We start from the raw sequence: 25,491 nt of genomic DNA, 5'->3' as shown, positions 1-25,491 counted from the left end.
AAGCGAGAAACCCAGGGGAGACTAATTTTCCTGAAAATAAACAATGCATGTCACTACTGTTGTGTGCATGCGCATTTGCAAAAGGCGGATAGATTTTTAGGGGGTCTGTGACTGGCATATAACACCCTTGTTTCAACAGTCCCAAGTTGTACCATCATTCGTAATAGAAATCATCATGTAAATATTCCAGAACCCCTCATAGACTCTCCTGAAGCTCATCCTCATCTCAGCAGTTTCCTGATATACCATGTCAAGTAAATCTACAAGCGTAGGGGGTAGAATTAGCCCACATGGCCACCGGGGCCCTGTGCAATCTCTTACTTTCAACCATTCCTGCACTTCAAAGATCTCATATTGGTGTAGCTACCAGCAGTATTGCAGAACAACATCAGCCCGGCTGTGTGTGTGTGTTTGGGGCGGGGGGAGGCTCTTGAAATGTGTGGTTCGCTGAGTGATCCTAACATTCTAAAATCAGGAAAACAGAGTTTGAGGATGGTGAAATCAAGAAGAGTGAAGCAGCTGTCCAAAGAACATGGAACATCACCAACCCCTTCACAATTCCAGACAAGCATCACCTGTACCTAGAAAAAGTAATTAGATAGCAATTAAAAAGAAATCAAAGGTTGAGGTCAAGTTAGCTAATGTCTAAAATAAAACTAACTTCAACACAGTACACCAGAGATGTATTTGAGCAGCAGAATCTGGCTTTAACCAGGGTTTAAGAACTATTGTCCAATTGGGCAGCGCAGTCTCGTTTGAGGGTGGGCACTAAAGGGTTAAAATATGGCACATATGACACAATTTTTCTACATCTGGAGCCCACCCTTGTCTGTACCTCTCAGAAACATGGCACATTCTCTGAGTTTTTGGGCAAATTACATGCAAAGAAATTGAAACTGCAAAGAAAAGTGATGATGTGGTGGAAAGTGGATGTGTGTTGCGGTTTGTTTATGACCTGGAGCTCAAACATGTCAAGGCGGTTCTGCAGGTGAGAGAATGGAGTTACTCTGGCTAGGTGTGTAGGCAAACACTTACCGACACGACTTCTCCCATTTGCCTCATCTTCCCTTTTCCACTAGGAACCAAAAAAAACCTGCACTTTTCACGACTGCTTCTGTGATTGCAGCCGAAAACAAAACAGTGCACCGTTTTCCCGTTAGAAGTGACGCTGTTTGTGTGGAGAGACTAATCCCCGGGTGGAGTGTGGGAGTGTCAGCACAAACTATTCAGAGGATGGGAGTTTCAGCAGAAACTATTTTAAACAGGCACGTCTGCTAGTCGGCGGCGAGCATGCTTTTGTTTACCGAGCTGGGCCGAATGGTTTTGGCCGAAACTCCCACACTCCCCCTGGGCATTAGTCTCTGCCGTGTTCACGCAGGCTGTCCCCGGATATCATCAAATCCCACGATCACGCAGGGGTTCAAACGAGACTGTGCTGCCCTATTGTCCAAGGCTGAAGAAAAGCTGTTGGAGCAACAGGGGCGCTCTGTTAGCTTGCCCGACTCAGATAAGTGCAGTTTTTTAAATGTAAATTGGTCAAATTTTTTTTTATGTTGGCTGCGTCTTTACCGTTGACATGAACCCATATGAGTGCAGGAGAAGTGCAGGTGCAATGTCAGAGGGTTGTTATTGTTTTCAAGACACGACTGACATGAAAGTGCAGGGAATCACAAGTGCATTATGGGAAATGCAGTTTAAGCATGGTTATCAGGTAGAAAAGTTTTAAATTTAATTTTAGACCATTGCTAATGACCTAAGTGAGGAGGGCCAGCAAAATTCATGATGGATTTAATTGTTCACATCTCGCAAATGTCATGTACTAAAACTCCTTCACGTACTGTAACTCGATGCCATTAGGGCTGTTTTATAGCTCAGGAAGGAGCGTATAGTTCTTAATTCTACTGTTTTAATTAAAAATGAAACATGGCACCAATTTAAATCTCATCCAAGTTTAAATGGTTTCCTAATTTTTCATGTGGAAATTTGTAAACTTTAACCATGCAAACACAAACGTATCATTTGTTAATGACAGATGTAGAGGAGAATCAAATGTTATGTTTTGTCTGTCTACAGCAGACCTGGGCAAACTGCGGCCCGGGGGCCACATGCGGCCCTTTGCATGTCTCTGTCCGGCCCTCATGAGGTCTGTGAGTATTATTACATATATTAAAAATGTCAAGCTTGTGTGTTGCAAATAATTAGAGAGGTTTATTTAGGTATATTTAAATATTTACATATTATTACAATAATAAAAATGACCTATAAAAGCTATTAAATAGGTAATTTTTTGTAAAATTTGTAATGGGAGACAGCCGAGTTATCGATGGTGTGGCCCTCGGACATAATTCAGGTTCCCTATGTGGCCCCTTGTAAAAATTAATTGCCTGTCCCTGGTCTACAGGTAGGTCATCTGAATAAGAGTAAAGGCACCTTGACACTTGCAAGAATTTGATCCCCACACTGGCACGCAGTCTTGCATGCAAATGAATAAACTCCTCATAAACTGTTGTTAACTGTGCGCAGCTGCGTGCCAGTGCGCAACAAAAACTTTGAAATGTTCAAAGTTTCTGCCACGTGTTAATTTTGTGCCACTTACGTGATCTTGTTGTGAACATTCTGCAACCTGATTACGATTAGATGTTACGTCTATATAAACATAATTTTACAGATACATTATCTAACTCATGAAAAGGAATGAAAACGCAACTGTTTTATCAATCCATTAATATATAAGATTCCATATGTGTTCTCCACCACAAGTGGAACATGAGACAACCCGAAGATTATTTCTCTGTGGTTCTGGGTGTTATGGTTTCATCGTACAAGTTCTTAGAGTAAATGCGTCATCAGCTATGAAATGAGTAATTGAATCACTTCTTGCCTGTCAAGATGTGAATCTTCAGTAAAAAAAAATTCTTAACAATATATGAAAAGTTGTGGATTACAGGCTGTTCACAAACAAACAAACATGGGTAAAAACATAACCTCCGCCCAACTTCGTTAGCAGAGATAAGCGAATTACATTTGTGGGGGATATGCACTGATGACATTCATTATCACCCCTTCAATTTCCATGTTCACCTCCATCACTTTGTCAGAAACTGTCTTCACCTTAAATACACTCTCACTTTGTAACACAATTCCTTCAGTGTCATTCCTAACTCCATTTCTTTTCCTATTCACGCCATTTTGGAACCATTTCTGATAATCCTGAACTTGCTCCCTTTCCACTTAGTTTCTTTTACATGCAGGATGTCTGCCTTTTTCTTCTCCATCATAATGGCTTACTCTCTTTTAAGACATCATGCCAGCTTTCAAAGTTGGAAGCCTCACCTCTCTGCTTTGACTTGCAGTAGTATTCAGAATAATAGTAGTGCAGTGTGACTAAAAAGATTAATCCAGGTTTTGAGTATATTTCTTATTGTTACATGGGAAACAAGGTACCAGTAGATTCAATAGATTCTCATAAATCCAACAAGACCAAGCATTCATGATATGCACATTCTTAAGGCTATGAAATTGGGCTATTAGTAAAAAAAAAAAAAAGTAGAAAAGGGGGTGTTCACAATAATAGTAGTGTGGCATTCAGTCAGTGAGTTTGTCAATTTTGCGGAACAAACAGGTGTGACTCAGGTGTCCCCTATTTAAGGATGAAGCCAGCACCTGTTGAACATGCTTTTCTCTTTGAAAGCCTGAGGAAAATGGGACGTTCAAGAAATTGTTCAGAAGAACAGCGTAGTTTGATTAAAAAGTTGATTGGAGAGGGGAAAACTTATACGCAGGTGCAAAAGGTTATAGGCTGTTCATCTACAATGATCTCCAATGCTTTAAAATGGACAAAAAAACAGAGACGCGTGGAAGAAAATGGAACACAACCATCAAAATGGATAGAAGAATAACCAGAATGGCAAAGGCTCACCCATTGATCAGCTCCAGGATGATCAAAGACAGTCTGGAGTTACCTGTAAGTGCTGTGACAGTTAGAAGACGCCTGTGTGAAGCTAATTTATTTGCAAGAATCCCCCGCAAAGTCTCTCTGTTAAATAAAAGACATGTGCAGAAGAGGTTACAATTTGCCAAAGAACACATCAACTGGCCTAAAGAGAAATGGTGGAATATTTTGTGGACTGATGACAGTAAAATTGTTCTTTTTGGGTCCAAGGACCACAGACAGTTTGTGAGACGACCCCCAAACTCTGAATTCAAGCCACAGTTCGCAGTGAAGACAGTGAAGCATGGTGGTGCAAGCATCATGATATGGGCATGTTTCTCCTACTATGGTGTTGGACCTATATATCGCATACCAGGTATCATGGATCAGTTTGGATATGTCAAAATACTTGAGGTCATGTTGCCTTATGCTGAAGAGGACATGCCCTTGAAATGGGTGTTTCAACAAGACAGTGACCCCAAGCACACTAGTAAATGAGCAAAATCTTGGTTCCAAACCAACAAAATTAATGCCTCGCAGATGTGAAGAAATCATGAAAAACTGTGGTTATACAACTAAATACTAGTTTAGTGATTCACAGGATTGCTAAAAAAGCAATTTGAACATAATAGTTTTGAGTTTGTAGCGTCAACAGCAGATGCTACTATTATTGTGAACATCCCCTTTTCTACTTTTTTTTTTTTTTTTTACTAATAGCCCAATTTCATAGCCTTATCATGAATTTCACTGCATATCATGAATGCTTGGTCTTGTTGGATTTGTGAGAATCTACTGAATCTACTGGTACCTTGTTTCCCATGTAACAATAAGCAATATACTCAAAACCTGGATTAATCTTTGTAGTCACATAGCACTACTATTATTCTGAACACTACTGTATATCTCATCTCTACTACCTCCAGATCTGCTTTTCCTTCTTCTTCTCTGCCCAACAGTAGCATAATTTCCACCAGTACCCTGCTGGCCAACAGTACCAGTGACAGTCACTGTGAACCTTCTGCAGAAATTGAATGTGTTAAGAGGGTGCAGGTTTTTGTGGCAAGCACAGACTTCAGAGATTTCACTAATTAACACTCAGTCGAGTGAAATTCCCAGCTGATGTGGTCAGTATGAGTGAACATTCTGCATCCTCTTTGAACTGTGTGGAATGCTACTGGTCTGTAGTTTACTGTATTATGATGGGGGCTCATTGGTTCATGAGTCTGACAGTGTTGACCCCGCCCCTTTAACTGAGGTTTCATCATAGGAACGTTTACGTTCCATAATTCTTGCCTGTGGTTCATGTTTTCTCAGAAATGCTGTTGTGACTGAGATTAGATTGAAATGGCAGCTGACACATTATTTTGTGTCACAGCTCATGTGATGAATCAGAAGCTGTTAGTGCAGATTTTTATCTAAGTTGTGGATTCTCATCACGTTGGTCAGAAGTACAGGTGGAGCAAATAACTGTCTTAGCAGTTTTTTTTTTTTTTTTGTATTGGGGGATTATTCAGTTCTGCTACCAATTTTTTAAAATTAATCGATTGTTTATTTTCTGATTAGTTGATAAATCCTGAGGCTGTTAAGCAATTTTTGCAGGTCTTGATAGAAGGTTGATTGCGTAGTTGTTGATGTTGTGCACTGACAAGACAGTATAAAAAAATCCATCTATCCCCTCTTTTGTTAAAAACTGCTCAAGCCCCTCTCACACAGCGGGCATGTGCCTGGTGTGTTGGTGCCAACCATTGGCGTGCTGTACTCACCGCCAACGCTGGCGACTGGCCAGAAAGCAGCACATTCACCAGCAGAGTTTTAGCAACACTGTTTTCTTCCATTTTTTTTCATGTGTTTCTGGTGCTTTCCAGCCTGTCACACAGGCGGCGTGTGCACAGTATGTAAGGGGCCACCAAGCAACAGGTGGAGTGGCAAGACTAAAACACCTGCCACACCCTGGTGAGTGATGGCAATTGTGTGACATTGTGTGGTGTGTTTTTGGTGGATGGTGGTGAGTTACTGCCACCATTGTTGTAACCACTCCCCACACACACACACAGGAATGAAGTCACTTCTGTGTCCCTTGTGCAACCAGAAAATCTGGAAGGATGCCACAGGACACTGAATGAAGGCACAGCATGCATGCCTAGGTCAGGAATGCTCAGTGGAAGCACACAGGATGCTGTGGTTGTCATGGTCGCAGTGAATTTTTGAGCATTTTCAAAACAAATGCAAAAGGTATACAGATGCTCAAAGGATACACAGATGAGACACAAAGAAGACACAGACAAAGCCGTGGTTGGCCAACAGACGCTGAATGAACGCATGGCAGATGAAATTTATCCAACCAATCAGATGCTATTGCAAAAAGTAAACCGTGAATAAGCTGTTGACACATGAGGGTTTTTTTTTTTTTTGTGGTTTTTAAGAGGAGATGTGATCATACATGAGTGACCTGATTGCCAGAGTGCCGCACTATAATCCAGCACAGAGCCCCAGCGGGCATTTTCGCTAGACTCTTTCAGCACCTTAGACAGCGGCACAGCACAAGGCTTGTGTCTAAATAAAGGTCATGATTCTGCATCCAAATCAAATTGTTTTTACTCCTGTTTTTCATGAGCTGAACTCAAAGATCTAAAACATTTTCTGTACATGCAAAAGACCTATTTCTCTAAAATCTTGTTCACAGTTCTGTGTTAGTAAGCTCTTCTCCTTTGCCACGATAGTCCATCCCATCTCACAGGTGTGTTATATCAAGATGCTGATTAGACAGCATGATTATTGCACAGGTGTGCCTTAGGTACAGATGAGGACTTATAGTGGACCTGGACATTGTTTTCTGGCTGGTGATCAGGCGCGCAGTCCATCCGTGAGGACTTCTCTGATGGTGTGGACTTTACATATATAATCTTGGAAATCATTCTACAAGTGGGTGAGTGCCCTGTTCAGTTTTTTCCCCCTTTTGTATTTTTTTCTCCTCAGTGTAGCTGGTAGGCTTTATTTTTAATTTTACTTTGGGAGCATCTGTCAGGTTTTGGATCCTGATGTGTGTGGAGCAGCACGCTAGTTTAAAGTGCACGCCGACATCTCTGTTGCTTTTCAGGCTGTCTGATCACACAGATGTATTTTTTAGATTTTTCACACTTATATCAATGACAACACTTATAAGCTTGCAAAAAGCTGAGCGTATAGCAGAAACTGTTTTTTTTAACAGGCTGTGGTCATGACTAATGGCCGTGCAGGTGCACTAAGTCTTCTCACAGGGCTTTTACGGTGACTGCATCAGAATGAACAGTTATTTAAAATCAAGTCATAACATGACATCACACTTGTGTAAACTTAGGAATTAATCTGTGGATCTGCTCTTGCCGTTAGCAGCTGCATTGCATTCAAGTGCGCGCTGGGACAGTTTCCTCAAAGCTATGCAAACACTGTCGGAAACACTCCGAAAAATGAGTACTCACGAGTACTGTGTTTTCGGCAGTCTTTGTAGCTGTTTGTTGCGAGTGTTGTATACTATAAAACTGGTCATGAAAGTGCACAAAGTAATCTTGGTGTATCATCGGATGGTCACTAAAAGCGTAAATCTAAGTTATGATTTCGGTGTGACATGTCCTTTAAATGCAGCCAAAGATTAATCACTTAACCCTAAAATATACAAGTTGTCAATTAGAAGCATTTGCATGTAGATTGATCAATTTATGGAATCATTCATGTTATTTGAAGAGCCAGTCTTCTTTGTGTTCGCTTAATGTTTGTTTACCTCCTGAAAATCTGATGTGGAGAAGCAAAGCTGACATAAATCTATCTCGTAACTATCATTTTAAAAATAGCTATGCATGGCAGTAAAATAGATGATCTGAGTTGATACACATGCAGTGGTGTAGTTGAAAAGATTGAGTCTGATGTGTATGTAAAGTTGTAGCTGTCTCTCACTACTTTTGTCAGGCTGGTAGCCAAACTTGGCTTGTTCAGTTTCAGTGAATGAGCTGAAGCAGTGTTTTTTGTCATTCCAGACCATTACAGCCAAGTCCTCCTCTGAAAAATGAAAGTCCAACAGTTTGTGTCTTTGTAATTGTGTTGTGGCGTTGGCATGCTTATATTCACAGGTTCCTGTTGTCTGAGACAAATTCCTGTCAGCTTTGTTCATAGGAGTGAATCGGGCTTATTTTGTAAGGCTGATTACCGCTGAATGGACAGTAGACTCTTATTAGAATGGATTCGCCCATGTCAAACACAATGTAGCTTCCTGATGCCACAGATAGTCTTAATTAGATTAAACAGAAGGATTTTCCTAACATAATCAGTTGGCCTCAGCTCATTAATTTATCCCACCAGCCAGGAAGCTGGGATCTTTTTTTCTTTTCTTTCCATTTACAGGCATACTGTGTGGGTCTTATAGTGGTTGGCTACTTGATTACAGGAATATAAAGACAGATTGTCTCTGCTTTGTGTGCCACAGGATGGATACAGAAGGGGAAAGGCGTCCTTTGGCTTTGTTTCACTCTGGAAATTTACCCAACTGTAAACAGCTTCTGTGTATCTTCATTTTATTTAGTTGTGTGTGTTTGTGTTAACAGGCCCATTTCTGCTGGTGAAATAAAAGACGCACACACATACCTTCCTGGGTACTTTTTCTGTTCACACTTGCTAAATGTTTATTAATCGGATGGATAACTGCAGGGCTGAAGAATTAGAAGAAGCTATTTCCTTGTAATTACTTGGGTTGGGTATCAGGAACTGGTTCTTTTCGAGAACGTTTAAGAAATTATTCAATCCACCGACATCAATAGTCTTTTTTGTTTAACGATTCCCTTATTGGTCCTTTGGAGTGGCCGTTGTTTTTGACAGTGTTTGTCAGAAAAATTATGATTTCTCTACATTGATTGCAGACCCTGCAGCGGGTTTGCAATCAACCGCTTCTGCAGCGCAGCTCTGCTTTGAAGCTTGAAACAGTGAAGCAGTGCTCCAACCCGCTGCTTCGTTGGTTCTTTGCTTCGCTGCTTTTCAGAAACGGCAAATCCGCTTCTTAGCCCCTCTCAGAGCCATTAAAATATGTCAATCGGGAATCAGTTTTGTGCAAATTAAAGTCACTAACTGGGACTCCTGTCTTGTTGCGAGAAAGAAACAAGACTTGTCCTCCGTTCCGTTGCTCCAAACACTACGCCGCTTTCTGCAGAGGTAAGTTGGAAAGATAGATTCCGGTCGGAATTAATAACTTCAAAGCGATCCGCCGTTTAAATCAAATGACACCTCTTTCCAAATGTTGTAATGGAAATGATGAACTGCAATCAATCAAAATGATTTTTTTTTTCCTCCAAAAATGAGATGTCCTGCACTGACGTGCAGCTCAGAGGTATGGAGTGACATTCATGCCAAAATGTCTGAAAGGAAATGCTTTTGACAAAAACTACAGATTTTGTTTATTTCTATTTAAGGCCAGAGATCAAGGATCCAGTGACCAATTTCATATTTATTTACTTTTAAACTCAGTAAAATATTGTTGACATAGAAAGCCTGGAAAGCCTTCTTTTAGTACACAGAAAATTCACAAGCGGTATTGATAAGGGAATCGGATCGATAATCGGAATCGATAATGGCATTGATATCTATAAAATCTTATCAATACTCATTCCTAGTAATTACTTAAGCAAATGTTGCAGTAGCATTTCCTGTAAATTAAACTACAACCTGTATTGGTGTTTTAAATAGTGTTAAGTTATACGTATATTATGATTATAGAGAGATCTATGCAATTTTATGCTGAGGTAATCTGCAAAATTACTATACTGGCAAAAAAGATAATACAACCATGAATATGACAACCCCCGGGACATATTGGGGGGGGACAGACCAAAACATTCTTTCTCAAAAATAAAATGAATTTATTTCAAAATTGTACTAATAAATGCAGAGTAGAATTAAATAAATAAAATTTAGACTGCATGAAGCAGTGGTAAAACCTTGAGTCAGGGGTTTCAATAGCTACTGTCAGCTGTCACAATAGAGGCTACCCGAGTTGAGCATATTTTCATGCGTTGAGTTCCACCTAACGCATGAAACTATGCATCTCATCCAGGCAACTAGGTGACACAAAAAAAACTAACACTGGCTGGTCCCCGCCTCTTCCTCTTCCACTTAGCACTGGTGGAGGAGGGGTAGAACAGCCAGAATCAAACACAGCTTTGGAAACAACTGTAAGAAATTCTGTCTGGGAAAACACTACATGTGTGCAACAATATGCAAATAATGTTTTTTTTCCATTCGTGCAATGGTAAGAATATTTCATGAGGCGAAAGATGAACTGTTCCAAATGAAATATTCTTACCATTGCACGAATGAAAAAACATTCATTATTTGTTTTATATAACACAGAAAATAGACCCTTTTCATTTGATATTTTATTAATTTATAAACAAGAGAAAAGCGACTTACATTTTTGTGTGCGTCACTGGTCCTTTGAGGTCAGCAGGTTCCAAACAGTCCATCGTAAATAGCAGAATCCAAAATTGTTCTCAGTCAACTTGCAAAAACAATCAGATAGTTCAAAAACAATCCAATCCAAAATTGTTCGTGTACAGACTGCCATCTGCTTTCCTCAGTCCAGCAAACAATTGTGACACAAATTTATCAAGCTTTTCATCCAACAGCGATTCTACTTCAGCTAGAGACATCCCAGCAAATACTGCAAATACCTTCAGGCGGCTTATGACGTACTGGATTTGTTTGTTTTTGTTTTTGTTTGAAGGATGAGCACAGTCATTCAAATTGTCATCTGTCACCAAAACAAACCCGGCCATGTTTGTTTTTAAACTAAGCGCCGTCGCTGTGTTTTTACATTAAGGTGGTCACGGCGTGCAATGGTACAAAACGTATGGAACCAAAATTGCACAGTAAATGGAACCAAAATTGGAAATGGGATAAATGATCAATATCACATGACATGCAAACCACCAATCAAATGACAAGGATCTCTTTAGGTGTCATATAAAAAGAGGGTGCAGCATCTTTCAGCCAATCACAAAGCTCCACTGATCCATGCACAGGGCACCCTGCCCATCAGGGTGCAGGGGGAGTGCAGGCAGAAGACATAGGAAAGCCCTATGTGAGCAGCTTGCAAGCGGTTGTAGCAACTCTGTTTAGTGAAGGCGTTATCTTTGACAGGAAACGGACTTCAATTTAGATGGTGTGTTCAACCTTTGAATCGTCTGAGTTCACTTCCCACATAAAACCGGGAAAATTGGGGAAACCTCCTTCAATGCCAATCAGCCCCCCCATTTATCTGATCACAGAATTGCTTGAATTCTTCTTGTGTGAATTCTGTGCATACAATTAAATGGTAAATAGACTGCATTTATAGTGTATTCATGGTCAAAGTGCTTTACAGGGATGACTCACATTCATATACTCACACAAACTGTTTTTTAATATATATATATATATATCTATCTGCTTGGCAGTAACTTATTAATTTTCAGAGATCTTGTCAGTTGCTGTCATGGGCCAAAACAAATGGAATGCCAGCCAGATGTTGCAGATGTTGAGCACAAGTACATGTGGCAACAGAAATACTGGCTGAACAGGGTTGTGCTGCAAGTGAACTCATCACAAAATAACAATTCCCACTGATTTGACTTCTTGGTTTTCAGCGGAGGACAGTCTTTCTTTCCAATCACACTCTTGGTTTGTCAGCCACTGTGCTCAGTCACTCACCTGCTGTCACTTTTCTTGTGAAAGTGAATCATTGGAGTGAATTTCAGGAAGCCAGTGAAATTTCTTCCTGTGAGAGCTTTCACAGATTGGAGGGGAGTGAAAAATCACAGCGCACTGCTCTTACGTTTTCCAGACTATTCACTGGTGCAGGCTGATGGTGACGTCATCAGCTAACCGGTTAGCATGTTATAGTTAAAAATCCACACTGTAGGGCAAACCCGTATACCAGTGTACCTCATATACATACTAAGGCTGTGCAAAAAATAAAAAAATATCAATACCACTAAAAAATTGATTCATATTATGTTACATTGATATCAGTATCCTTAAATTTCCCTTAATCCCAGTGATCACTATGACCTACACTCCTGTAGATGGCGGCGCAGTGGAAGTAAGGTGTTTTGTCTTGTTATCCAGCGTTCGTCACTCAGGCATTGGCATAACCAAGCTTAGAAATGAGGTTGACACAGAAGTGTAGTACCTTAACTGGCCTCTTGAGGCTGGCTCCAAAACAGAGGACGTTTCCATAAGACTCTGTATTAAAATGTCCAACATTAGAGCAGAAATAAACATGTTTAGAGCCTGGAACTAAAAACTGTTTTGGTCTCTTTCAACAGCGTCTGCCTCCGTGACAACTGTACAGGAGGTGAATTGTTTCTTAATGTCTTAGTTTAAGTTGTTTTAAGGCATAAAGTTATTTATAATTGGGGTGAGGTCACTTTGAGTGGAAGCTGCTGAGCGGAGGGTCTTCGCGTCTTGTCCGCTCGATGCGGCTGGTCGCGGAGGCTGTGTCTGCTTGTTTGGAGTATTTTATTACAAACATTCCTAAAGACGTTCCTGCAGTAGACACACTGAGTGAAACTTTCATCGGATATAATATTGTATGCTAACGACGTTAGCACTTTTAGCAGCTGTTGGTAGCTTCATCCGTTACCTCCGCTTAATCTGTGATTAATGTAGGGCTGAAACGATTAATCGAGTAACTCGAATAATTCAATTACAAAAAATGTTTAAGGCAAATTCTTTGCCTCAAGGCATCGTTTAACACTGTAGTACATACTCCAGGCCTGTATGTGGCGATGTAACACTCCAACAAAAAACAGAAAAAGAAGATAGAGCATGCGCATAACTAATGTAAGAGCTAATCAATGTAGCAGGCAGTGCTACAAGTTTATAAAGCCGCACGCTGAGTAAAATGAAGCCTTTTAAGAGAAGGCTCCCTGCTGATCATCTGAAACTGATTTATTGCGCATTCAAAGTGATGCAGTGTGTTTATATATTACGACAGAGTTTTAGGGCCACATTGAATTTCTTTTTTTTTTTTTTCTTTTTTTTGGACTTTGAGAAAAAAGTTGTAATTTACGAGAATAAAGTTGTAATTTACGAGAATAAAGTCGTAATATTATATTATGACTTTATTCTCGTAAAATTACGACTTTATTCTCGAAGTCTAAAAAAAAATATTCTATGTGGCCATAAAATAAATATATATATATAAACACGGTTTTGTCTGCTGGCTGCTCTCCACCTCCACAGATGATGTGAAAGGACGCACACTTTAAGTGAATTATGTTTAACTGTTCAAAAAAAATGCCTTTATTCAGATTTGATAAGAGTTCTTATCAACAGTCTTTACAGTTCATTTATCAGTGCAGCTTTTGTGGAAACGCTGCACTCCACAGCCGTTTATCACAGGCTGTGCTATTCACCAAGTATCCACAGTAAACAAGGAATTTGACCTCGGTTTGCGCTGCACTTTGTACAGCATGTTTAAATATACACTAACACTGCATAAATCACAGTAATAAAAAGTGGAAATGAAATGTGCAATAAGAAGAAAAAAGAATGTGCCGTCTGCAGACTGGTTTGGCAAAGCTCCAAAACTGTTAACAATGTGAAAAAATAACACTGGGGGAATCCTGCCACTATTATACTGTTTAAAAATGCAAAAGTACTTTTTATCCAATTATTCGATTACTCGATAGAATACTCAATTCCAAAAATATTCGATAGCTGGAGCCCTAGATTACTGAGAAAAGACCCAGCTCATAACTTTTAGTGTCCACAATAAACTAATCTATTAGGACGTAGGTGTCAAACTGATTCCAGAAAGGACCAAGAGGGTGCAGGTTTTCTTTGTAACTACCAACTCCACCAGGTGATTTCACTGATTAAACTCACTTTGAGCAGCTTTAGTCTGATAAAATGATCCTTGGGTACAGCAAGACTTGAATAAGATTTAGGCGGGAAGTTTCTGTTTATTAACCTGTAGTTTCTTTCACACTGTTTTTCCCTTTATCTAATTCTGACATACTTATTTTCTGTCTGTTGTGAGATTATAATGAAAAATATACATTATGATGATATTAAATGATTAAAAAAACAGTTTTGTGGTTCCATATTTTGTTCATCTTTTGGTGACCCAAGTTGTATCTTTTTGGGCTTGTTTTGAAACGTACACTCGGTCTCTTGTGGCCTGATATGACGGACAGCTCGCTCATAAAGTGTGCATCAGCTTCAGTCTTGTTTGGATATTACACAGCAATGCAAAGAGTCCGTTTATCAGTAAATATGTGTGGAATGACACGTTTCTGTTTCTCTTGTCTGTTTCAGAGCTGCATGCGTGGTGATCGCCACCTGTGTGGGTGATCCTCAAGCCACCATGAAAGGCTAGGAACTCAGTTCTCCAAGGAAATGGCTCCATTTTGTAATATACGTTCCCTTCTACCTGATGTATGACTCCAGCTGCCTGTCCAGGGCGTATCAGCTGTTTATGGGAACAACCATGGTATTCACAATCCTGAGGATTTAAGCTTTTCCAGGACAACACAGTTTTGAAGCCCCACCCTTAAGCCGAAGCATCATCGCTGTGCAACAGAGTGGAGAGGCTGTGAAGTCATGGCGAACAACTCGTACAGTGGGGTGAAGAACTCCATAGTGGAGGCTAACCACGATGGAGACTTTGGCTGCACGCTCAAAGAGCTGCGCTCGCTAATGGAACTGAGAGGCGCAGAGGCAATAAGCAAAGTTGGGCAATCTTACAGGGATGTTCATGGACTCTGCAGCCGGTTAAAAACATCCCCCACAGATGGTAAAGCTTACACGACACGTACACACATGAACTGTTCTTAATAGAATCAAATGCAGGATGTTTTTAACAGCATTAATTGTGGATAATATAACCCTCCAACCCCCCCGCCCCCAGTCACATTATAAATCATTGTGGGCCATTTTTCACTGCATCTGCAAGTCCTGCACCTCGATGGAAAACACGCAGTCATGGTTAGAAGAATGGACAATCAAAGAAGTTTTGTGCAGTGTAACAATTATCCTCTTGCTCGCTCTCTACAGATGAGGACAAAATTATCAGCCCCCTCTAATGAAATTTAAGGTTTTCTTCAAAAAATTTTCCAAGTGCTTTTTTTGTTTTGTTTTTTGTTTTAACAGAGCAAGGACGTTTCAACACAGCATTTCTAAACATCCTAGCTTTGTTTTGGGGGTCAGGAGTGAGAGGAACAGCAGTAGCCAGTAAACCAGTATTTATCAGTATGTCTTGCTTTCACTTGCGATACTTTGTGTGCTTCTTACCCTGTGTGCTGCTATACAATGCTGCTGGAATCTGTTTCCCCAAGGGAGTCTTCCCAAGGGATCAATAAAGTTCTGTCTTATCTAATCTACATTGTTTTTGCACACAGAAACAAAATGATTTCACAAAAACTACAGACTACCAGGATCAAAATTGTTAGCCCCTGTGATGCTAATGGTCAATTGTGTGTCCTTTTTGCTGGATAACAGCTTGCAGTCATTGTTGTAGTTTTCCACAAGCCCTAGACGTGTTCCCTGAGGAATCCCAGCCTGTTGTTCTTTGGTGAATCTCTCAAGCTCCTCTAGAGTTGATGGCCTTCTGGTATGTACGTAGTTTGGTCTTCAGTTCACCCCACAGATTCAGTGGGGTTCACATAACAGTAGTTTGTGCTATGGTGCAATAAAAAAGTCAGTCCTTAAGCAGGCTAATAATTTTGACCCTAGTAGTTTTTGTTTTTTGTGAAATTATTTTGTTTCTACGTGCAAAGTAAAATAATGTAACATCCAAAATAAAACTACAATGTTTAGAAATGCCGTGTTGAAAATTCCTTGCTCTGTTTTAAAAAAAAAAAAAAAAAAAGCACTTGAATAATCAGTATATCCCCTCTCACACCAGGCCTGCTTTAAGTTGCATATGCTGCGTATCTTATAAAGCAGGAATGTCTGCAGGTGGGGAGAAGCTTGAAGAGGTGAGAGCGCTGAGGAGCTGCAGCCAGGCTGTAATGAGCAGGTGTGCGCTCTGATTTCACTTCTAGTCTCTTCTGTGACTGGGGAGCTGCAGCTGACGATCACGCGCCATCCATCTGTGAGTGGATGCGATGTCCTCCGTGAGGACACCGGATGTAGACATGTCCTCTACCCGGCGATCGGTCTGTGAGCAGGAGTTGATGGACTTTATTTAACACAATCATGAGAGAACTCATGAGGAGGTGAGAGCGCCGAGGAGCTGCAGCCAGGCTGCATGATTTATAGCTCGGCAACAATGGAGCACAGCGGGAATAATTGGCGTCGGGTAGCCTTATATTATGTGGGTGTGGCTTCCAGTCACGTGACGTACCATTAACGTTGACTCAACTTGCGTGAAAACTACTTCCTTTCTGTATCCAGTGCACTATGCTAAAAATCCACACAAAAATTAAACAATTTTTTTTTTCCAGCAATTTATGAATTGCGTCTGTTTTGCGTCACCCTTTGCGTTCTTCGCGGTATTGTGGCGTTAGGCTGCACTACGTTGTATAAACTTGCCGTCGTCATGACGCCGCATGATGCAATTCAAAGCAGGCCCGATATGAAAGGGGCTTCAAGGTCAGGTTTATTTATAAAGCACATTTACAAACAGTCAACACTGCCCCAAAGTGCTGTACAATAAAAGGAATTAAAATTATATCAAGTTAAATACAAGAACAAAATAAATCAACAAAACAGTAAAAAAAAAAAAAAAAGCTTCAGGAAAATTTTGCAGAAAATGTTCAGTTCAGTGGTTGGGCTAATAATTTTGTCCATCTGTATCTCTCAGTCCCAGAAAAACAAGTGTTTCAATCTTGTTTTGTGCATTGAATGCTTGTTTTGGGGGGGAAACAGCTGGCTACAACAGTTTTGTCAGAAACGCGTTTTTTGTGTTTTTCCCCAGGTGGCTGCAGACCTGGTCATCATCTTCAACATGTCTGTTTCAGGGATTTGTGGTTGCAGTATGATAGCAAGGCGGTTACACACGTTCTCTTGGCACAAACGAGGCCCCAACTGGAGTTTATGAAAAGAATGGCTTATGTGCTTTTGTCAGTAAAGAATGATTTCATGACCTTGTCTTCACAGATTATGCTGTGATCTTTGTGGAATCAATAGATACCCTGATTGCAGCACTTCAGAAGCTGAGTGAGGAATCTGTGTGCCTGGTTTTGTGATTATCCTGGATCAAGACTAACATCCACACTTTAATGATTCCTTAACTCACCCATCAGTTATGCCTTTGAGATGGAGAGATGCCTGGGAAGATGAGGACCCTCTATAGGAGGTTTGGGGGAGAAAAAAAGCTTTTACGACCAAGATTGTGAACCTGAAAGAGACTGCTCCTTTAAGAGCGCCATTGCTCATGTGATCTACCGTGATATCACATCCTTAAGAGATTTGTGTTCCAGAGGCAGGTTCTAACCTGGCCCAGTCCTGCTCTATTTCAAAGTCCTTGGCTATGTCCCTCACACCCTCCCCTTCTCTATTTTCACCTCTGTGTGTCTGTGTGTGTGAGTGTGTGTCTGCGTAGGCTTCAGAAAGACCAGCTGTCTGCCTGGGCACAGGACCAAGTTGCGGGCAGGTCGGCAGTCCACATGTTGCGGACAAAACAGGAGACTGTGATATTGACTTGAGCATGTTCGGGAAGGTGCGAGTCCATCTTCTGACCAGTTCTCTGTGCTGGTCTTTGGCCGTCAGTTCATACCCTGTTTCCTGTTAACCTGCCCTGAAGTCTGGATTGGAACCAGTTAATTTGTTGGCCTCGTCAGTCACGCACCGCCCGGTTCTCCGTTCTCACCGCACCTTCATTTAAACTGTGTGTGAGGGGAAAATTTAAGGGCAGCATGATGCTGCTTATTGCCTCATTTCCCAAGTCAAATTTAATTAATAGCTATTTCTAAGTTTGTAGTAGGCGAGCTGTGAGAAAGTCACGTCCGTCCACACAGCAACTTTAGTGGACAGTGTCGCTCCTTTCAGCTCTTCTTTTTCTGCTCTGTTTCTCTGTATCGACAGTCCGACTAATCACCAACGTGACCTTGACTGAACTCTTATGGGAGGGGATTTTCAGTTTGATCCCGGATTAAAACGGCACCACACATTCACTGTAGCAGTTACGCTCCTCTGTGCGGAATGTAAAAATGAGTGAAATTCCTAAATTTCAGTGAAAGGGAATAAAGTGAGGTTAGTGCCGTGCTGTATGACAGTACAGGGCATCACTCAGTCTGTCATTGGCTCACTGTGTGTTCTTGTCTATTGATTTATTTTTTGAAAAATGCCCAGAGTGAGCCTCACAGGCTCTGGGGCTGCTTTCCGTTTTTGTTATTCCAAGGAATAAGCCATTATCAAACTCTGAGGAGAAACTGCTGAATAGGTTGTTTACTGGCAGTGAGGTGAGGTTGGAGTCCTGTCATATTTGTGGCATGAGGGACATTGGTTGTTTCATAGTTTTTTGTTTGTTTGTTTGTTTTTTTCTTCAGGTTGCAGTGGCTGCAAGCCAATCAGAGCAGCTCAGACATCTCTCTTCTGCTTGGCTTTGGCTGACGAACTCCTCTGTTCTTCAGTAAAACACTACTGGTTGATTCTGTCCGTTAGTGCTGGTGGAGTTGCTTCTATGAAGCTGTGTAGGCAGGTTTGGTGAGCCTTCATGTTCAGGATTGTTGTGAGACTGTGGTGGATAGATTTTGGACCCTTGAAGCATGCTTCCCCATTAATGAGGGCAGGAATGTCAGTGAAGGGTAGGAATGTTTCTCGATGCAAACTGATGCGTTTATCAGTTAGGGATGGGGCCGATCAGATCCAGTATCGGTATTGGCGTCCGATACCAACGTAATTCACAGATCGGAACTTTCCGATACAGCGTGTGGAATCCTCCTCTATACCACTTCAGTATGAAGCTGTAATAACTGGGAATACAAAATGTCCTCATATAAAATCGACAATCACGATAATAATAATAATAATATTAAAGCAAACAGAGCTCTGCTATCGTAATAATATCGGTATCGGCAGATAATCCAAATTCAAGTATTGAGTTCAGATCGGAAGTGAAAAAAATGTGGATCAGTGCATCAATATTATCAGTATGCATCATGTCTGACTTCTTGTTACTTGTACACCAAAGTGTATTTGTAATGATTCCTAGTTAAAATAAACAGATGAATATACTTTTATCTTTTTGTTCAAAAGGAAATTTGTCAACTGGCCAAAATATTTCCCAACAAAACAGGAACCAACAGCAAGTGTGTCTGTAGCAGCATCCTTGTAGCAAATAAACACAGATTTCAGCATTTTCTGAATCAGTAACATAATAAATATGTATAATTATTGCACGTTATGTGCAGTGACATATACAATTTTTCATTAGGGATCTTTGATCAGTTACGCCTTGACGTTGGTTTTCGTCTTGGTCTAGAATTCGGTAATCTCTCTGTCACTAAAAGTTATCTTCACGATGAGCCCCTGCGTGTCGGCTCCAAAGTGTGCAGTCCAGCATGAAAACTCTTGTTCTCTACAATAGTACAGATGCAAATTCTTGGCAGTACGAGTTGCGATAGTTTGTAATTTGCTTGGCCTTTCCAGGTCTAGTATTTTCTACTCATTTGCTTGAAAGTTTCCTGGTGGAAATGTTTAATATATAGGGATGTTCTGATCTGATTGAATTACCGTTTACATTTGCATTTACCCCATTATGCGGAAAGATCATTTGAAAATTTAATTTTCAGTGGGTCTATTGTCATGAACGTGGTACAACTCATAGCAAAAACCAGAAATCACTACCCACATGATTTTCCCCCCTTTATATTAAATATGATCTAATTTCACTATTAAATATTAATTTGTAATCCATATGCACATTTTTAAGGTCTTTTTAGACAATTTTAGAGACACGGGGAGGAAACAAATTCATTACCGTAACATTTTTCATTAGAACTGTGACACAGCAAAATTATGGTTTTACTTTTATTGATGGAAAACATTTAAATATTCTTAAAGGTAGTGAGTATCACCCACATTTTTATTATTAACACATACAAACATTTTAAGGTAAATTATTTCAGTACTGTAACATTTAAACAGTTTTTCACATTAATTTTCACTGTAATATTGTTTTAAAGGATTGCATTGAAAAAAAAAACAGTTTTAATACAGCATAAAGGCTCTGACACATTATTAATCGATTAAAGGTTGCAAGTATCATGAAATGCCGCACATTACGGCATACCGGTAATTAATAATCATGTTTCGGTAGTGAACACTGAAGTAACCATAATGAAAATTAAAAATCCAATTCATGAATAATAAATAATACATTTCATTCAAGTCAACTTCAGACGTCTCACAAGTGTAGCTGTAAGCAGCATGAGTTTCACAATAGGAGAGGTTTCATTATGGAAGTGCTTTGGTTACAAAAAAAATCAGCTGTACCACAAACTGTGGTAATGTGTAGGAAGTACAAGAAGACTGTAACAATGAAAAGGCGCAATAGAACCAACTTATCTTACTACCTTAAGTACAAACACCCTGTTGAGTAGAGCACGGCCAAAAATCAAGGAGTATTTCATTCATATTTAGCATTTGATTTAACAACACTGTCAAATCAGAATTCAAATTGCTTCCTTTCTGTGCCTGACCCAGATCTGTGGCACCACACTGAAGTGCCTGGCAGACGATGTTGCAGGCAGTGGTTCAGGAATCATTTCTTTAATGTCTTCCACATGGTACCATCTGAACTCACAATGGAATATTTCCAAATTATTTAATGTTTTTGACGTCCCTGCTATGTTTTCAGCTCTCTGAGCTGTTTTGAGCATACAGTGCAAGGATAGAGGTCTCCAGCATAGTCTACGAGGACCCGTGTTCCAGCCTCGATGGTCTCTTCAGACTCCACTGTATCACTGTGAGTGAAGAAAGAAAAACACGAAAGGAGATGTATGAATGTGACTTTGTTTGTGTGCACTAATAAAATAGGGTGCGTACTTGATGCACTTTCACAGTCCCTGGGACTGATTTAAGGGATGGACCAACCAGTTCCCCACACTTTGTAATGTTCTCCTGTCACCTCCAATAGCCTCACAGTGGATTGCTTTGACAGATTTTCCAGAGAAGCACTAGCATTTGTGATATCAGTGCCGTAGGTAACCAAATGATCTGCCAGGTTTATAAGTGCACCTCCTACTCCATCAAGAGTTCCTTTCCCATAGGAGGCCTCGCTGAAGTTTCATGTCATGGTCTTAAAGCCTTTCATGAACAGCACTGTGGGAGCAAAGTAGAATGTCCCATCTGAGGAAAAAGTAGATGTTGTTTGTCAGCAGGTGACTGGTTCTAATGTGATCCATGACTGGATCCAAATGAGCCCATGTGGCAACAACATCATGTCATAAGTTAATAGATACTGTTGCAAATTATTCCATTTTTAATACATGTGAACTGGTGTTGGATGTTGTACAAGTTAGATCTCAGTGATCGCAACTTTTTTCCCAGGGTTGCTGTTTTTATTTCAAATTCAGTGGTTGTCATCTTGTAGTGTTTGTTTGTTTTTGTTTTTCAATCAATCAATCAATCAATTTTTTTTTTATATAGCGCCAAATCACAACAAACAGTTGCCCCAAGGCGCTTTATATTGTAAGGCAAGGCCATACAATAATTATGTAAAACCCCAACGGTCAAAACGACCCCCTGTGAGCAAGCACTTGGCTACAGTGGGAAGGAAAAACTCCCTTTTAACAGGAAGAAACCTCCAGCAGAACCAGGCTCAGGGAGGGGCAGTCTTCTGCTGGGACTGGTTGGGGCTGAGGGAGAGAACCAGGAAAAAGACATGCTGTGGAGGGGAGCAGAGATCGATCACTAATGATTAAATGCAGAGTGGTGCATACAGAGCAAAAAGAAAAAGAAACATAGGTTTTTGTCATAGGTTTCGACCTAGAGACCCATTCACTCCATAATAGTGTTTTTTGTGGTAGGATCCATGACCATTGGAAACATAAGGTCCTTGCAAGAATCACATCCGCTATAAATGCACTGGGTATTTTCTCTGTCACAAACAGATGAATCTACTAGATCAAATGTGGCCATTATGCCGTTTTTTTTGTTTTTTTTTTACTTTCCTGTTAAAATTTTCATGAATTTCACAATCCAGAAAGGCTTGTGCTTGAAAAACTGCAAGCGGGAGACCTTCAGGGTAGGGTTCTCTCTAAGGGGTTTCTTGTGGAGGTTGTCCATCGTATCCGTGAGGAACCTCTTCCTGTAAATCTGACCAGCTTTCCTGACTTCTCCAGTTTTCATATTTATAAATGTGAAATCATTTTTGTGCAAGAAGACTTTGATGTGATCACCCGTCCTCCTCCTTTTCTCTTTCACACAGTTTTAAACGGTTGTCTATCTTCTTTTTGGCCTGACTTCTGTAGATCTGTACTTCATCTCTTTTAGTTTCTTCTTCAGACATTTGAGCTCTTTTATTTTTATTTGTAGGTTGAGCATCATTTGTGTCTTCCTCAGTTGTCTCTTGTAGGGATGGGTGATATGGCCTAAAATCCGTATTGCGATTTACATTGCAGCCTCTTGCAATAACGATATGCGTGGGCTGTCAATAAAGTAACGGTCCTTTTTATTTTTTTCAAAAACTATATGGATTTCATTCATATGTTTTTACTTCAGACATGCTTGAACCCTCGTGCGCATGCGTGAGTTTTTCCACGCCTGTCGGTGACGTCATTCGCCTGTGAGCACTCCTTGTGGGAGGAGTCGTCCAGCCCCTCGTCAGAATTCCTTTGTCTGAGAAGTTGCTGAGAGACTGGCGCTTTGTTTGATCAAAATTTTTTCTAAACCTGTGAGACACATCGAAGTGGACATGGTTCGAAAAATTAAGCTGGTTTTCAGTGAAAATTTTAACGGCTGATGAGAGATTTTGAGGTGATTCTGTCGCTTTAAGGACTTCCCACGGTGCGAGACGTCGCTCAGCGCTCTCAACCGCCGTCGTCAGCCTGTTCAAGCTGAAAACCTCCACATTTCAGGTTCTATTGATCCAGGACGTCGTGAGAGAACAGAGAAGTTTCAGAAGAAGTCGGTTTCAGCATTTTATCCGGATATTCCACTGTTAAAGGAGATTTTTTTAATGAAAGACGTGCGGACGGGTCCGCGCGTCGGGACGCAGCCGCGCGTCGGGACGCAGCCGCCGCGACGCTCCGCCACAGGAAAAACACCTCTGTTGAAAGCCTTAAGGACAAGTTGGAACATGTCCTGCCTGTTAAACAATTTCTCATATACTCACTCCACTGAAAGCCATCAAAAGCCGCCTGGATTTTACAAATGGTTATCAACACGGAGGTGTTTTTCCTGTGCCGCCGCACCGCGTCGGCTGCGTCCCGACCATCTTTTAACCATCACTCATACCATTTATGTTCCCAGTCCAAAATATGAACTTGGTCATCTTCAAAGGAGTGTCCTTTGTCCTGACCTGAAGAATTGCACCTCTTATATTGGGCCATCCATTTGTGTAATGCCTGTTTGGTTTTTCCAATGTAGAGGTCCCAGCATTCCTCACTGCACTGGATAGCATACGACCACATGGCTTTTCTTAGGGTGGACTAGTCTCTGTCTACCCTGAAGATCCAATTCAACAGTAGAACAAGAGGGTAGCATTTATACCATTGTTCTGTGTTCTGGTTCTACTGAATGAGTGACCACTACACATGGATATATTACTGACAGTGTGTCTCCAGTTTTCTTCTCCCCCCTCACTTCATTTATTTTGAGTTGATTACCATTTTGGTTTCCACAGATTGAGCCAATCGATTGTGGGACCAAATTGGTCTGCAATTCACAAAGCTAACATGCGTTCAGTATGTCATCCAAGACACCTCACTTCCTATTCAGTAAGATGATGCAGACGCTTGTCTTCGCCTGAATACTAAAAAATATGCCTTCTGGCTTTTGCTGGTGGGTGGATACAGCATATGTTAAGGCCATGCCTCTGTTAGAGGTGTGAAAGAGGCACGATACTTTACATGCAGTAAGTAATCTCTGGCTTATGAACTGTGATTTTTGCATGCAGCTCTGTGTGCTTGTGTTTTTGTCCTCAGCACTGGGAGGATGGTACCCTGAGGTTGTCAGTTCTTAGTGTTTTTTTGTGGTGATTTTATCCCTTTGAGTAGTGATGCATAACACTTCAGAGCTGCTTTCTCACTCAGTGATTGTAGATCACACTTGGTTTATACAAACTGTACAAACCATTCAGATTCCGATTGCCCTCCAGAGGTCTTTCCTAATGGTAAGTCAGTGTGTTTCTCAGACATTGTTACAGGCCCAGTGGCCTGCCAGGATGAGTTCCCCCGCCATGCTAGAATTTATTTATTTATTTTTAACAATGGCAATGAAAAATAACAACATAATAATGATGTAAAATGTCACCATATGTCCATTAATCACCAGTCATTCTGATCAGCCTGCAGCACTGACGCTGATCAAATGACACTACAGTTCAGTTTTTCCCCTTATTGTGTTGCTCTTGGCACAAGTCAAATGCTTTTCTTGTAAAAGTAACTTGCTTTAAAGTCATTTTCAGATGAAGACGTAACTGAACAGTCATGGAAATACTGTTGAACATTGATTCTGTTTTCTGAAGCAGTGAACATTTGGTAGACCTTTGCACTGCAGGCTCATCCACACGTATGTTAAACTTGGGCCAAGATGGAAGTCGTGGCCATCTCCTTGCCAAATGCTTGATGGTGATTTCATTGCGTCAGAGTTTTGCTAAATGCTAATGTCTGTCTAATGTTCTCACAGCAGATCCTACTTGTCTTTCTTTATTATTGACACATCTGTATTACAGCGGTCTATCATTTACTTTGCTGTCTTGCTACAACCCCTGGCAAAAATTATGGAATCACCGGCCTCGGAGGATGTTCATTCAGTTGTTTAATTTTGTAGAAAAAAAAAGCAGATCACAGACATGACACAAAACTGAAGTAATTTCAAATGGCAACTTTCTGGCTTTAAGAAACACTATAAGAAATCAGGAAAAAAAATTGTGGCAGTCAGTAACGGTTACTTTTTTAGACCAAGCAGAGGGAAAAAAATATGGACTCACTCAATTCTGAGGAATAAATTATGGAATCACCCTGTAAATTTTCATCCCCAAAACTAACACCTGTATCATATCAGATCTGCTCGTTAGTCTGCATCTAAAAAGGAGTGATCACACCTTGGAGAGCTGTTGCACCAAGTGGACTGACATGAATCATTGCTCCAACACGAGAGATGTAAATTGAAACAAAGGAGAGGATTATCAAACTCTTAAGAGGGTAAATCATCACGCAATGTTGCAAAAGATGTTGGTTGTGCACAGTCAGCTGTGTCTAAACTCTGGACCAAATACAAACAACATGGGAAGGTTGTTAAAGGCAAACATACTGGTAGACCAAAGAAGACATCAAAACGTCAAGACAGAAAACTTAAAGCAATATGTCTCAAAAATCGAAAATGCACAACAAAACAAATGAGGAATGAATGGGAGGAAACTGGAGTCAACGTCTGTAACCGCACTG

General features: G+C 40.6%; 1 protein-coding gene across 5 annotated transcripts in view; it reads left to right on the top strand.

The window, feature by feature from the left end:
* The window catches only part of atp2b1a (ATPase plasma membrane Ca2+ transporting 1a), a 116,615-nt gene that overhangs the window by 23,360 nt on the left and 67,764 nt on the right, over nucleotides 1-25,491 (top strand). For all 5 annotated transcript variants that reach the window (XM_034163314.1, XM_034163315.1, XM_034163316.1 and 2 more), the window contains one exon: nucleotides 14,252-14,729. In XM_034163314.1, the coding sequence (XP_034019205.1) occupies nucleotides 14,537-14,729 (193 nt within the window). In that variant the 5' untranslated portion in view covers nucleotides 14,252-14,536. The remainder of the gene's footprint in view (nucleotides 1-14,251; nucleotides 14,730-25,491) is intronic.

This window comes from Thalassophryne amazonica, chromosome 22, assembly GCF_902500255.1.
Source record: "Thalassophryne amazonica chromosome 22, fThaAma1.1, whole genome shotgun sequence".
Lineage (NCBI taxonomy): Eukaryota > Metazoa > Chordata > Actinopteri > Batrachoidiformes > Batrachoididae > Thalassophryne > Thalassophryne amazonica.
Note: the sequence above shows the minus strand (reverse complement) of the source record. Positions and strands in the feature narration are given on the sequence as shown.